General features: G+C 40.9%; 1 protein-coding gene across 1 annotated transcript; it reads right to left on the bottom strand.

The window, feature by feature from the left end:
• Nucleotides 1-7,021: 7,021 nt before the first annotated feature.
• Nucleotides 7,022-11,699, bottom strand: tspan3a (tetraspanin 3a). The gene is made up of 7 exons (XM_029757622.1): nucleotides 11,509-11,699; nucleotides 10,497-10,688; nucleotides 9,743-9,817; nucleotides 9,344-9,445; nucleotides 9,084-9,236; nucleotides 8,908-8,991; nucleotides 7,022-7,958 (listed from the first exon to the last, which is right to left on the bottom strand). Exons 1-7 carry the CDS (start codon nucleotides 11,569-11,571, stop codon nucleotides 7,866-7,868), a joined length of 762 nt encoding a protein of 253 aa, XP_029613482.1. The 5' UTR covers nucleotides 11,572-11,699; the 3' UTR covers nucleotides 7,022-7,865.
• Between the last annotated feature and the right edge of the window lie 276 nt (nucleotides 11,700-11,975).

Raw genomic sequence — 11,975 nt, 5'->3', positions numbered from 1 at the left:
TTTATCATAAGAGGGACATAAACAATAACTAGTAATTCTGCATACTCCAAAAAAGGTTCAAATCTCACATTTCTGGTCAAAATAATTATAAATTGCTAAGATGTAGTCAGTTTTGAGGACACAAGCTCAAGTACACAGTACAAATATGATAAAAATATGAAAACATTAAATATTTTTTCAACAAAACTGTATGAATATAGCTTGAAATGACTTATATGCTTTCTAAATACAGTATAATCAAATAATAAAATGACTAAGATTTCACCTTATAACTGTAAAATACATATTGGTATGTTTAGTGTTCGACAAAATATGCATATTTTCTAAAAGGTCTTTCTTGATCAAAATGTCTTCCCCCACCACTGTGAACATTACACATCTATTCATTATTTTACATTACTTTGTTAAAGTTGGCTTTTAATCAATCTGTGAATGCGCTAGAGCAGGGATGGTCGCCCTTTTAATGGCCCTCGGATCAATATCCCCAAAACAAGATATATACAGTACTCATTCAAGGGTTTTTCTTTATTTTTACTATTTTCTACATTGTAGAATAATAGTGAAGCCATCAAAACTATGAAATAACACATATTGAATCATGTAGTAACCAAGAAAGTGTTAAATCAAAATATATTTAATATTTGAGATTCTTCAAAGTAGCCACCCTTTGCCTTGATGACAGCTTTGCGCACTCTTGGCATTCTCTTAACCAGCTTCATGAGGTATTCACCTGGAATGCTTTTCAATTAACAGGTGTGCCTTGGTAAAAGTTAATTTGTGGAATTTATTTTCTTCTTAATGCATTTGAGCCAATCAGTTGTGTTGTGACAAGGTAGGGGTGGTATACAGAAGATATCCCTCTTTGGTAAAAGACCAAGTCCATATTATGGCAAGAACAGCTCAAACAATCTAAGAGAAATGACAGTCCATCATTACTTTAAGACATGAAGGTCAGTCAATACGGAAAACTCAAGAACATTGAAAGTTTCTTCAAGTGCTGTCACAAAAACCATCAAGCACTATGATGAAACTGGCTCTCATGAGGACCGCCACAGGACAGGAAGACCCAGAGTTACCTCTGCTGCAGAGGATAAGTTCATTACAATTACCAGCCTCAGAAATTGCAGCCCAAATAAATGCTTCACAGAGTTCAAGTAACAGACACATCTCAACATCAACTGTTCAAAGGAGACTGCGTGAATCAGGCCTTCATGGTCAAATTGCTGCAAAGAAACCACTACTAAAGGACACCAATAATAAGAAGAGACTTGCTAGGGCCAAGGAACACGAGCAATGGACATTAGACCGGTGGAAATCTGTCCTTTGGTCTAATGAGCCCAAATGTGAGATTTTTGGTTCCAACCTCCGTGTCTTTGTGAGACCAGAGTAGGTGAACGGATGATCTAAGCATGTGAGGTTCCCACCATGAAGCATGGAGGAGGTGGTGTGATGGTGTGGGGGATCTTTGCTGGTGACACTGTGTGTGATTTATTTAGAATTTATGGCACACTTAACCAGCATGGCTACCACAGTATTCTGCAGCGATACGCCATCCCATCTGCTTTGCGCTTAGTGGGACTATCATTTTTTTTTCAACAGGACAATGACCCAACATACCTCCAGGCTGTGTAAGGGCTATTTGACCAGGAGGGAGAGTGATGGAGTGCTGCATCAGATGACATGGCCTCCACAATCACCTGACCTCAACCCATTTGAGATGGTTTGGGATGAGTTGGACCACAGAGTGAAGGAAAAGCAGCCAACAAGTGCTCAGCATATGTTGGAACTCCTTCAAGACAATTGGAAAAGCATTCCAGGTGAAACTGGTTGAGAGAATGCCAAGAGTGTTCAAAGCTGTCAAGGGAAAGGGTGGCTACTTTGAAGAATCTAAAATCTAAAATATATTTGGATTTGTTTGACAGTTTTTTGGTTACTCATGATTCCATGTGTGTTATTTCATAGTTTTGATGTCTTCACTATTATTCTGCAATGTAGTCACTCAATAATCCCATGTCAGCTAAACATTTTTAGATTGGTAAATTAGTATAGCAGCCAGCTATCTAAACCTGTAGTAGGTCTAATCATGGTCCAATTACCGACCGGGGCTCCCACATTGATTTTGTCAGTCACTCTCAAACAGATATCATATTAAAAACTGCACTTTTTCTTCTCTGCCTCTTGCAGCAAACGTGCCTTAAAATGGCAACATTTTCTCTACGGCCCATGGTAAAATGTGCAGAATTGCAACAACAACAAAAAAAGGTCTCTCCGCTGTCAAGAGGGGGGTCACTAAAATGTTTTGCGGCCCCTCATGAGTTCAGATTTTTTGTGGCCCCCACCCCCATCAAAGTTGCCCAACCCTGTGCTAGAGTGACAAAACCACTCTCTCCTGCTGCTCTACCGACACAGGTTCTAAACCCAGAGGAGCAACATTGTGAGACTTCCGGGAACGCTTGTGAAACAGACTAGGCCGGGTTTACGGGTTTGAGTGAATATTCTTCCTTAGTTGTTAATTTTCTCGAAATCTAAAGGCACAACCTAGATTCGAGCCAATGTCTTAAGTAGTTGAACCTCGTGAAAGTGACAAACTGATACGTTTTCATTTTCGTCAAAAAATACTTTATATTGAAGGAGTGCATTTGAGTTGATGGCCTACACATCCACAGTTCGGCACGAGACGCCAGTTAGACCTGATGATGTGTTTCTACGCATGAGATTAGCTAGCCAACGTCACCATGACATCGCCTACAAGTGTGATTAGGGATTTCTATTGGAGAAGCAGCCTTAGGCTGTCTACTGTACTGCCTTTGCTACAGATGTAAGGATTGCAGGCATGTGCTTTTGCTCAGAAATATCTGACTTTAGTAAGTTCAATACTGAAAAAAAACAAGCTCCAACAAGCTCCAATCGTTTTGAACACTTGGAATTCCAAGTCGGAAACTCAAGCATCTTTCTAGAGCTCAGACTTTCCGACCTGAAGATCACTGACGTCATGATTTGACCTTTTTTCTTCTTCTTTGAGTTCCCAGTTGTCTTGAAAGCACCATTAGTCAGTGGCTGTGACATAGGGTTCAGCCAGGAGTTGGAGTCAGAAGAGCAAATGAAATGGTAGGAGGGACATCCCAGCTTCAAGTGGTGTCAGATTTCACATCCTACTCCACAGGCGGAGTTTACTCGACACAGGCATTAAATATATACTCCTGTGTCCGTGAGAATCAGGGTTACCTCTCAATGCAAGCCATTTTGATCTACAGTGGCCACAGGCATTTATAAGCTAAAATGTAATTTGAAACTGGTACCAGAACCATGCAGGTCCCCTAAACATGGGACTTTACATCTGAGGTTTTAACCCACTTAACCCCACAATTTCACCATCATTGTAAAGCCCACGTTATTTTGTTGCTTTGACAGTAATTTCTGAAGAGGATTATTTATTTAATGGGATTAGTGATTAATTTGTCTGTCCCTCATTTTAAGGTCAACCCTGTTACATGAACTGAGCTCTCATTTAAAATGGACCGTGAAACTATTGCTTTTTAAAATATTTTTTTCAGAAGAAACATTGAACATAAACTCAGCAAAAAAAGAAACGTCCTCTCACTGTCAACTGTGTTAATTTTCAGCAAACTTAACGTGTAAATATTTGTATGAACATAACAAGATTCAACAACTGAGACATAAATTGAACAAGTTCCACAGACATGTGACTAATAGAAATGTAATAATGTGTCCCTGAACAAAGGGGGGGTCAAAATCAAAATTAACAGTCTGTATCTGGTGTGGCCACCAGCTGCATTAAGTACTGCAGTGCATCTCCTCCTCATGGACTGCACCAGATTTGCCAGTTCTTGCTGTGAGATGTTACCCCACTCTTCCAATAAGGCACCTGCAAGTTCCCAGATATTTCTGGGGGGGAATGTCACTAGCCCTCACCCTCCGATCCAACTGTTCCCAGACGTGCTCAATTTTATTGAGATCCGGGCTCTTCGCTGGCCATGGCATAACACTGACAAACCTGTCTTGCAGGAAATCACACACAGAATGAGCAGTATGGCTGGTGGTATTGTCATGCTGGAGGGTCATGTCAGGATGAGCCTGCAGGAAGGGTACCACATGAGGGAGAAGGGTGTCTTCCTTGTAACACACAACGTTGAGATTGCCTGCAATGACAACAAGCTCAGTCCGATGATGTTGTGACACACCACCCCAGACCATGACGGACCCTCCACCTCCAAATCGATCCCGCTCCAGAGTACAGGCCTCGGTGTAACGCTCATTCCTTCGACAATAAACGCAAATCCGACCATCACCCCTGGTGAGACAAAACCGCGACTCGTCAGTGAAGAGCACTTTTTGCCAGTCCTGTCTGGTCCAGTGACGATGGGGTTTTGCCCATAGGCGACATTGTTGCCGGTGATGTCTGGTGAGGACCTGCCTTACAACAGGCCTACAAGCCCTCAGTCCAGCCTCTCTCAGCCTATTGCAGACAGTCTGAGTACTGAGGGAGGGAATGTGCATTCCTGGTGTAACTCGGGCAGTTGTTGTTGCCATGCTGTTCCTGTCCCGCAGGTGTAATGTTCGGATGTACCGATCCTGTGCAGGTGTTGATACACATGGTCTGCCACTGCACTGTCTCCCTGTCTTAGGTGTCTCAGTACAGACATTGCAATTTTTTGCTCTGGCCACATCTGCAGTCCACATGCCTCCTTGCAGCATGCCTAAGGCAAATTCACACAAGTGAGCAGGGACCCTGGGCATCTTTCTTAAGGGGTTTTTCAGAGTCCGTAGAAAGGCCTCTTTAGTGTCCTAAGTTTTCATAACTGTGACCTTAATTAATTGCCTACCGTCTGTAAGCTGTTAGTGTCTTAATGACCATGCTACATGTGCATGTTCATTAATTGTTTATGGTTCATTGAACAAGCATGGGAAATGGTGTTTAAACCCTTTACAATGAAGATCTGTGAAGTTATTTGGATTTTTACAAATTATCTTTGAAAGACAGGGTCCTGAAAAAGGGGCGTTTCTTTTTTTGCTGAGCTTACAATAGTCAAATCATAGTGTGAAAGCAGGTGAGCTGTTTCTATTTTTTGCCATTTTCTGGTAAAAACTGAGCATGTCAAGCATAACACGTCAACCCCATTACCCCTAGATAGGCAAGGAATGTTTTAATAATTAAAAATGGTTTGGGAGCTTCAATTGCCCCTCATTGCTGCACACAACAAGCTTCAATTCCGCATGTCACAATGGGATTTATGGCTGATTTAAAGATGCACTATGCAGAAATGGCTCTGCCAATTCCTGGTTGCTCAAATTCTAATTCAGTTAGCCTAATTGCAGTATTTGTGACAAAACAAGCAAGTATAGTGTAAAGAATCATTGTACCATCTCAACTGCTATGAAATATATTTTCCATAATCAAAAATATTATATTTCCAGCTGTTTGAAGCTGGTATACAAAACCGAAAGTAAAACACAAAAAAGATTGGGAAGCATAGAACAGCACACATAGAACATATGTTTCTTAGACTTGCTTTCAATAAAGAATGACAGATCTATAACTCACATTTCTATGCGAATCTGGTCAGATCGCTCAAAAAGTTACATATTGCAGCTTTAAGATGAAAACCTCAACCCTATTACAGTGAACGCAGTTACTTAATGGCACTTCATGGGCACTTACAATATGTTATTATTTGTAAAGTGGAACATGTGCTTTTACGGCAGAACGTAAAATGAAAAGTTTTGACCAAATTAGACTACACAAAATGTACTCTATTCAAGGAACGACCCTTGTGTTGTTTAGGAATCATACTGTAGCGAGGACAGCTACAAAGTAAAGCGCACTCACACACTATAGTCACAGAGCTATTTATATTCTTTAGTATTGAATATTACTTGTGTGTTTGAGCAATTAAGTGGGATAAACTGTCCACATGCTAGAATTGGCAGGAAAATACAATGGCTTAGATGAATTTAGGGTGATACTTCTAATCCCTCTTTCCTTAGGGATACTATTCAACTGACAATTTTAAATGTACTTATGAAGGACTTTAGCTTTGGAAGTGTTTACATAAAGTATTTCTTATCAGCTATATTGCATAAAGTGGACTAGCAAATGAGGTTGTCAGTTTCCTTCGCATAGGTCAGGCAGGCTGTTTGACACCGTTTTTATACAAATACCTTTCAATTCAAACTTTACAGGCTTCATTGCAAATAAATACAATACTTATTTGGAAACCCCACAAGCAGCTGTCCATTTGTGACTCAAGACAAATCACATTACAGTGCAGACTGATCCAACTAGTTTAAAAAATTGTATTTAACAAATACTTATTTACAATGACGGCCTACCCCGGACAACACGGGGCCAATTGTGCACCACCCTATGGGACTTCCAATCACTGCTGGATGTGATACAGCCTGGATTTGAACCAGGGACTGTAGTGGAGTCTTTTGCACTGAGATGCAGTGCCTTCGACCACTATGCCACTCAGGAGCAGTTCAAAGGCATCTGGTCACTAAGAGCCTGACTCAAAGTCCCAATGTACAAATACAATTACTGTGTAACTGTTAGCTAAAGCACAAGAGAGAAACTTTGCAAGTAGCTAGACATTTGTAGCTTTAATACAGACGAGGTAGAACCGGCCTATGGCACCCTAATACCCAATTTAAGGATCTAATGACAAGGCTTGTCCCAATACCATGTTAAACAAGATTTAGACATCCCCAATCATCGGACTCTGTGCTTAACCAAAAGCATGGCTACATGAATCACTTAAAGCCAGCTCTCCCTCCCCATGGCAAAAGATGTTTCCACAAAAGTGGTTTAGGATGTGACTCACTGGCTTTGCCAATGACAAAAGCTCAGACAATTAGTGTTTGAACATCAGGGTGCTTTGTCTGGAGAAAACCATACAGCTCTAATGTCCACACAAGAGAGGCATGGCTACGGTCTTGGTTATGTGCAGAGAAAAGTGAGCATATTTTTGTGAAATATAGAAATAAATGAAACTACAGAATCTTCTGGCTGGAATACAGTTTATTTCCTTGTTAAAGTCCCCCCCCCATCTCTGGTTTATATTTCTCTGCATGACTACATTTCTTAAAAATCTAATTTTATAACTAGGCCTACATACCACGAGTGTGCTCAACTCCACACAAAGTACAACAGAACATTTTAGTAACAGTGCATGTGGATTAATCAAATGCCCACATTCTTGCAAAGCAGATCAGTTAATTGACTGCACTTTGGTTACTGCCCATTCTTGGTGGGCCGATGCAGCGCCATTGACTTGTATACAGTTCCACTGCTTCTCATCAGAAACAGAATGGTGATGGTGAAGGGTGAGGTCTGGACCAAACAAAGCAGTAGCACAAGGCAAACTCATACACACAGGGAATCTTCAACTCAGCTACTTGCATGATAAATATTTATAAAATATTCCAAAACCATACACATATTGCAAACTGACATGAGTAAAGTATTCAGTCCACATATTCCGTACAGTAGGTTTATCATTCACAGAGGCCTCATCCTTGTGTACCTCAAACAACAAGGGGTAAAACTTAAGCGCAACAAATATCATTTGTCAAATATCACAGAGCAACAAATAACAAAAAAAACCTTGATTAATCACCATTTAAGAATTTGGCTTGTAGCTTTTTGAAAAAAAGTCTGACAAAATACCAACTTACATAGCATGTAAATAAATAGGTTTTTCACCACTTAACCAATTACCATTTTGTGGAGTATGAGTCACCATGTGAGGAGCTTTTCAACTTACAGCAGAGGAAACCTGAGCTTGGGCAAGCCAGTGAACCATCCCCCACTGACAAAGCCATGAACCTAGGTGTGTGTGTGTTCCTTATGCGTAGGTTCCCCCTGTTATGAGAAGCTCGTAGGCAGGGTCACGGCTCCTACGGCACAGCACCACACAGGCACACAGCATCCCAAATACCTAGGAAAGGGAAACACCAGGGGTTGAAGTGTAGTGTCATTCATGTCTTTCACCCATCCATTCCGGAGGATGTCGCCTGTCAGCCTCTGACCTGGATACACTAGGCCAACTACTCTCCCAGGAAAGGCTGAGCAAGGACACAAAGCTACTACATCAGCAGCAAACAGGGAATCCTATGGGTCAAAAGCCTCTAGGATTACTGCAAACCAGAAAATTCACATCCAAACACTCATCAGCCCATAAAATAATATAATCTAATGTTGATGAAATGCAGAGGTGACATAAAAGGATGCAACTACAGTACATTGATAAACTGCTATTTAAATGTAGAATCGGATCATTTGCTGTCCTGGGGTTAAGCTGGGTATCTGTATTGCACTTTGTGACAACTGCTGATGTAAAAAGTGCTTCAGAAAACACATTTGATAGATACATTTACTGAAATAATGAATGACAGCACTTTAAAGCAGCTCTCTGTCATGCAGCTGCTCCCTCATTGTAGTCAAATGAAAGGAATGAAAAGGGGTAAATCCAACAAATGACATGCCGTCTTAATCCACTGAATTTCCCACGGCCTCCAGAACTGATTATGAACATTATCAAAGTAACTAATATATTAAGTCAATGCAAATTGGCGGGGGACAATTTTTCCTTTAGGCTCCATTTAGCCCAGTTTGAGATGTCCTTGTGGCTATGCCATTTCCCCTTTTCCAGAAATTCCTAGATGCATTTTCCCTGTCCCCACGAAACAGTCCCCTCTAGGCCCTGTTCCTTGAGGCTCTGCAGGAGTGTGGCAGGGGGTTGACATAATAATGGCATACCCAGGCCCACTCAGCCTCCATAATGAATCACTTCATGAGTCATACCATAGGGAAGGGGGAGGGGTCACATGATGGAACAACACATCCATTAGTTGAACTAAAGAGGGCTGACGGAATTGGTTCTGTACCTGAATTGTAGCGAACGTCAGTGCAGCCCAGATGACATACATCATAATCTCCTTTAGTTTCTTCACAACAAGGGCTTCACATCCCTGGAAACACACAAACAATACATGTGTAAGAGAATACATGTGTATGTTATGCATGAGAGCAAAGCATAGGTATGTTTTGGGCAACCTTTTACCTCTGGATAGAGGTCTCCAGGACGGGCTAGAGAGCCTGTACAGTTGTTGACATTAGGTTTGCAGCAGCTCACTGGTACACTGTTGTTTTGAAACTCATTAAACCAGCGTGTGTTCATCCAGTCTGAGTAAGTGTGAATTCCACAACAATGGAGCTGCAGGCGTGACAAATGGTGATGGTTAACACTAGATCCTTTCAATATAGCTTTAAATAACTTAACTGTTACACAAAACATGAATTGCCCGAGTTACATTCTATCACCTGTCTTTGCACGTAGTCAATGGCACGGCTTGAGGCATCTGCATTGGTGCCATTGTACTCATTGTACACCTTCTGGATGGAGTGATTGACCTCGTCTTCAACCTGTAAACAAACAGGTTACTGTGCTTAACGGGACAATCTTACATAACCTCATTAATGCATTTCTGATGAATACTAGGCTATAGTGAATCACCACTTAAGATAGCACTTTCTCCATTAATGGGTAGACTAAATATAAAAAAAAGATACATTTCCTACTAGGTTTTCAATAGAGAACATTTTTCATATTGTTGAACGAAAAAAAGTTTCACATTGGAACGTATCCAGATAATTGGTATCCTGAACAAAATCTGATTTTCACAAATGTAACCTTGATCAATATGTACTTGACTTACACACCTTCGATCTGTAAATATAACCAAGAACCACCACAGCCACATCCGTCACAAACACCAGCAGGAGAATGATGACAAACTGTGGTGAAAAGAGAAAGAATGAATCATAAGAAACTCCTGAAAATAAAAAGGGGTCCCTGAGGCAGACAGGGAAATGTTAAGATCTCTAGCATTTATTTGGGGCAGCAGGTAGCCTAGTGGTCAGAGCGTTGGGCCAGTAACCAAAAGGTTGCTGGATCGAATCCTTGAGCTGACAAGGTAAAAATCTGTCGTTCTGCCCCTGAACAAAGCAGTTAACCCACTGTAAGATGGGAAATAAGACACACATTTAAATCAGCACTGTAATGAAGGATTATCCAACATAAAGGTGAAATATATATATATTTTTTAAAACACGATACAAAAGCTCTCTGTTGGCCAGTCTTCTGAGGGAGTTCTGAGACCAGTTTGAATGTTGTAGTATTCGGGGATAAGGCAACATTCACTGCAGGGCTCTAAAGAGCAAACATTTTACTTGCATATGCGCCCAAATATTTTTTTGCAATAATTACTTCACTGCACCAAAGCCTGAGTGCCATGGGGAATACATTGAGCGCAGATTCATGACTGTCACGCTTGCACCATTACTACAAAGAAAACGTTGTAACCTCCTATTTTTCATTGTGCTCCTAAATTTATTTGTGTGATCCTACATTTTAACTTATGCGCACACGTGCTCCCTGTAAAAAAAAAACATCAGCGTAGAGCCCTGCACTGACCGTTATAAGGCCACAGCGGCTTTCTCGTATCGTGGCACAGCATCCAATAAGACCGATGATGAAAAGGAGGCCTCCAACTGCAATTATGGCCACAGCAGGGATAAGGGTGTACACATCCTCAAAGAAGTGGTCATAGTCATCATAGGTGATGAACACGTAGGCTCCAACATAGCACAAAATCCCTGCTGCTGCCTGTATGATGGGGGAGAGAGTATTAATAACACACACAAAAAGCATATTATAAAACAAAAAAAGGTTAAAATGAGTGTGGCCTCTGATGGTCCCTCAAGGAGGTTGTTAGGCCTAAATAATCAGAGGCCAATCTTAAGCGTGCTATGGGATGAGCCAAAATACACATTTGTCTGACACAAAAGCATACAACTATTACAACCATCCCATTGGCGTTATAATAACTCAACCCTTCAAATTGGAATTATTTGATTTCTCACTGACTGGCAAAGACCATTAAAAAGACCATTGTGTTTATTGATCTCGCAAACCTAAATTTCAGTTGTACAACTGACTAGGTGTCCCCCCTTTCCCTTCATATCCTAACATATGGGAGTTTAGAAAAAGAGCTGCCAACAAACCCTTTATGTTGAGGACCCACTTACAGTATGGCTATTAGGCTACCGTTTCATTTTATGGGAAGGGGAATTTTAAAAAATAAATTGGCTGGGACAAAGGGGGCACAGAAGCCCAGCATGAAACTCCCTGATTCTAGCCGCAGTAGCCAAAGCAACCAGACAAAGAAAGACAGAGAACAAAAGGAAATGTTCAGCTAGCTAACGTTAGTTAAATATAAAAGGGATAGCAACATGACTACAAGAACATTGCAGTATGTAGTAACCCAAAGGCCCAAACTCTCAAACAGTATATTGAAGCTAAAAATAGACAAACAGCCACATGGCCTAGGTTGCATTGAATGGTAGTAAGAAGCAGGTTGCTGCGTATAATGTTGTGGATGAGAATTTGCGCATTCTCGAACGACACAGATGTCGTTTTAACTTACCCAAAAAATGAGGTTCAGAAAGACCAGCACTGTCTTTGATGACGTAATACCACACTGTCCCATGTTTAAAATAGGGATTCTCTATTATTACAGTAAAAACGTATTTGTGAACTAACAGGCTATGTCCTCCTGCGTTTGCAATCCATGCCTGACTGGAGTGGATTCTCTCTCCCACACACCGGAGCCCTTGCGCCACATAAACCAGCTGTATGTCATGTGACCCGATGAGCTGGTCATCCTTGCGGTGTGTATAATAACACCGATTAAAAGGATCTAACCCTTTTCTTTTTTAAATGTCGCCTAAAATGTCATACCCAAATCAAACTACCTGTAGCTCAGGACCTGAAGCAAGGATATGCCTATTCTTGATACCATTTGAAAGGAAACACTTTGAAGTTTGTGGAAATTTTAAATTAATGTAGGAGAATATAACACATTAGATCTGGTAAAAGATAATACAAAGAAAA

This window comes from Salmo trutta, chromosome 7, assembly GCF_901001165.1.
Source record: "Salmo trutta chromosome 7, fSalTru1.1, whole genome shotgun sequence".
NCBI lineage: Eukaryota > Metazoa > Chordata > Actinopteri > Salmoniformes > Salmonidae > Salmo > Salmo trutta.
Note: the sequence above shows the minus strand (reverse complement) of the source record. Positions and strands in the feature narration are given on the sequence as shown.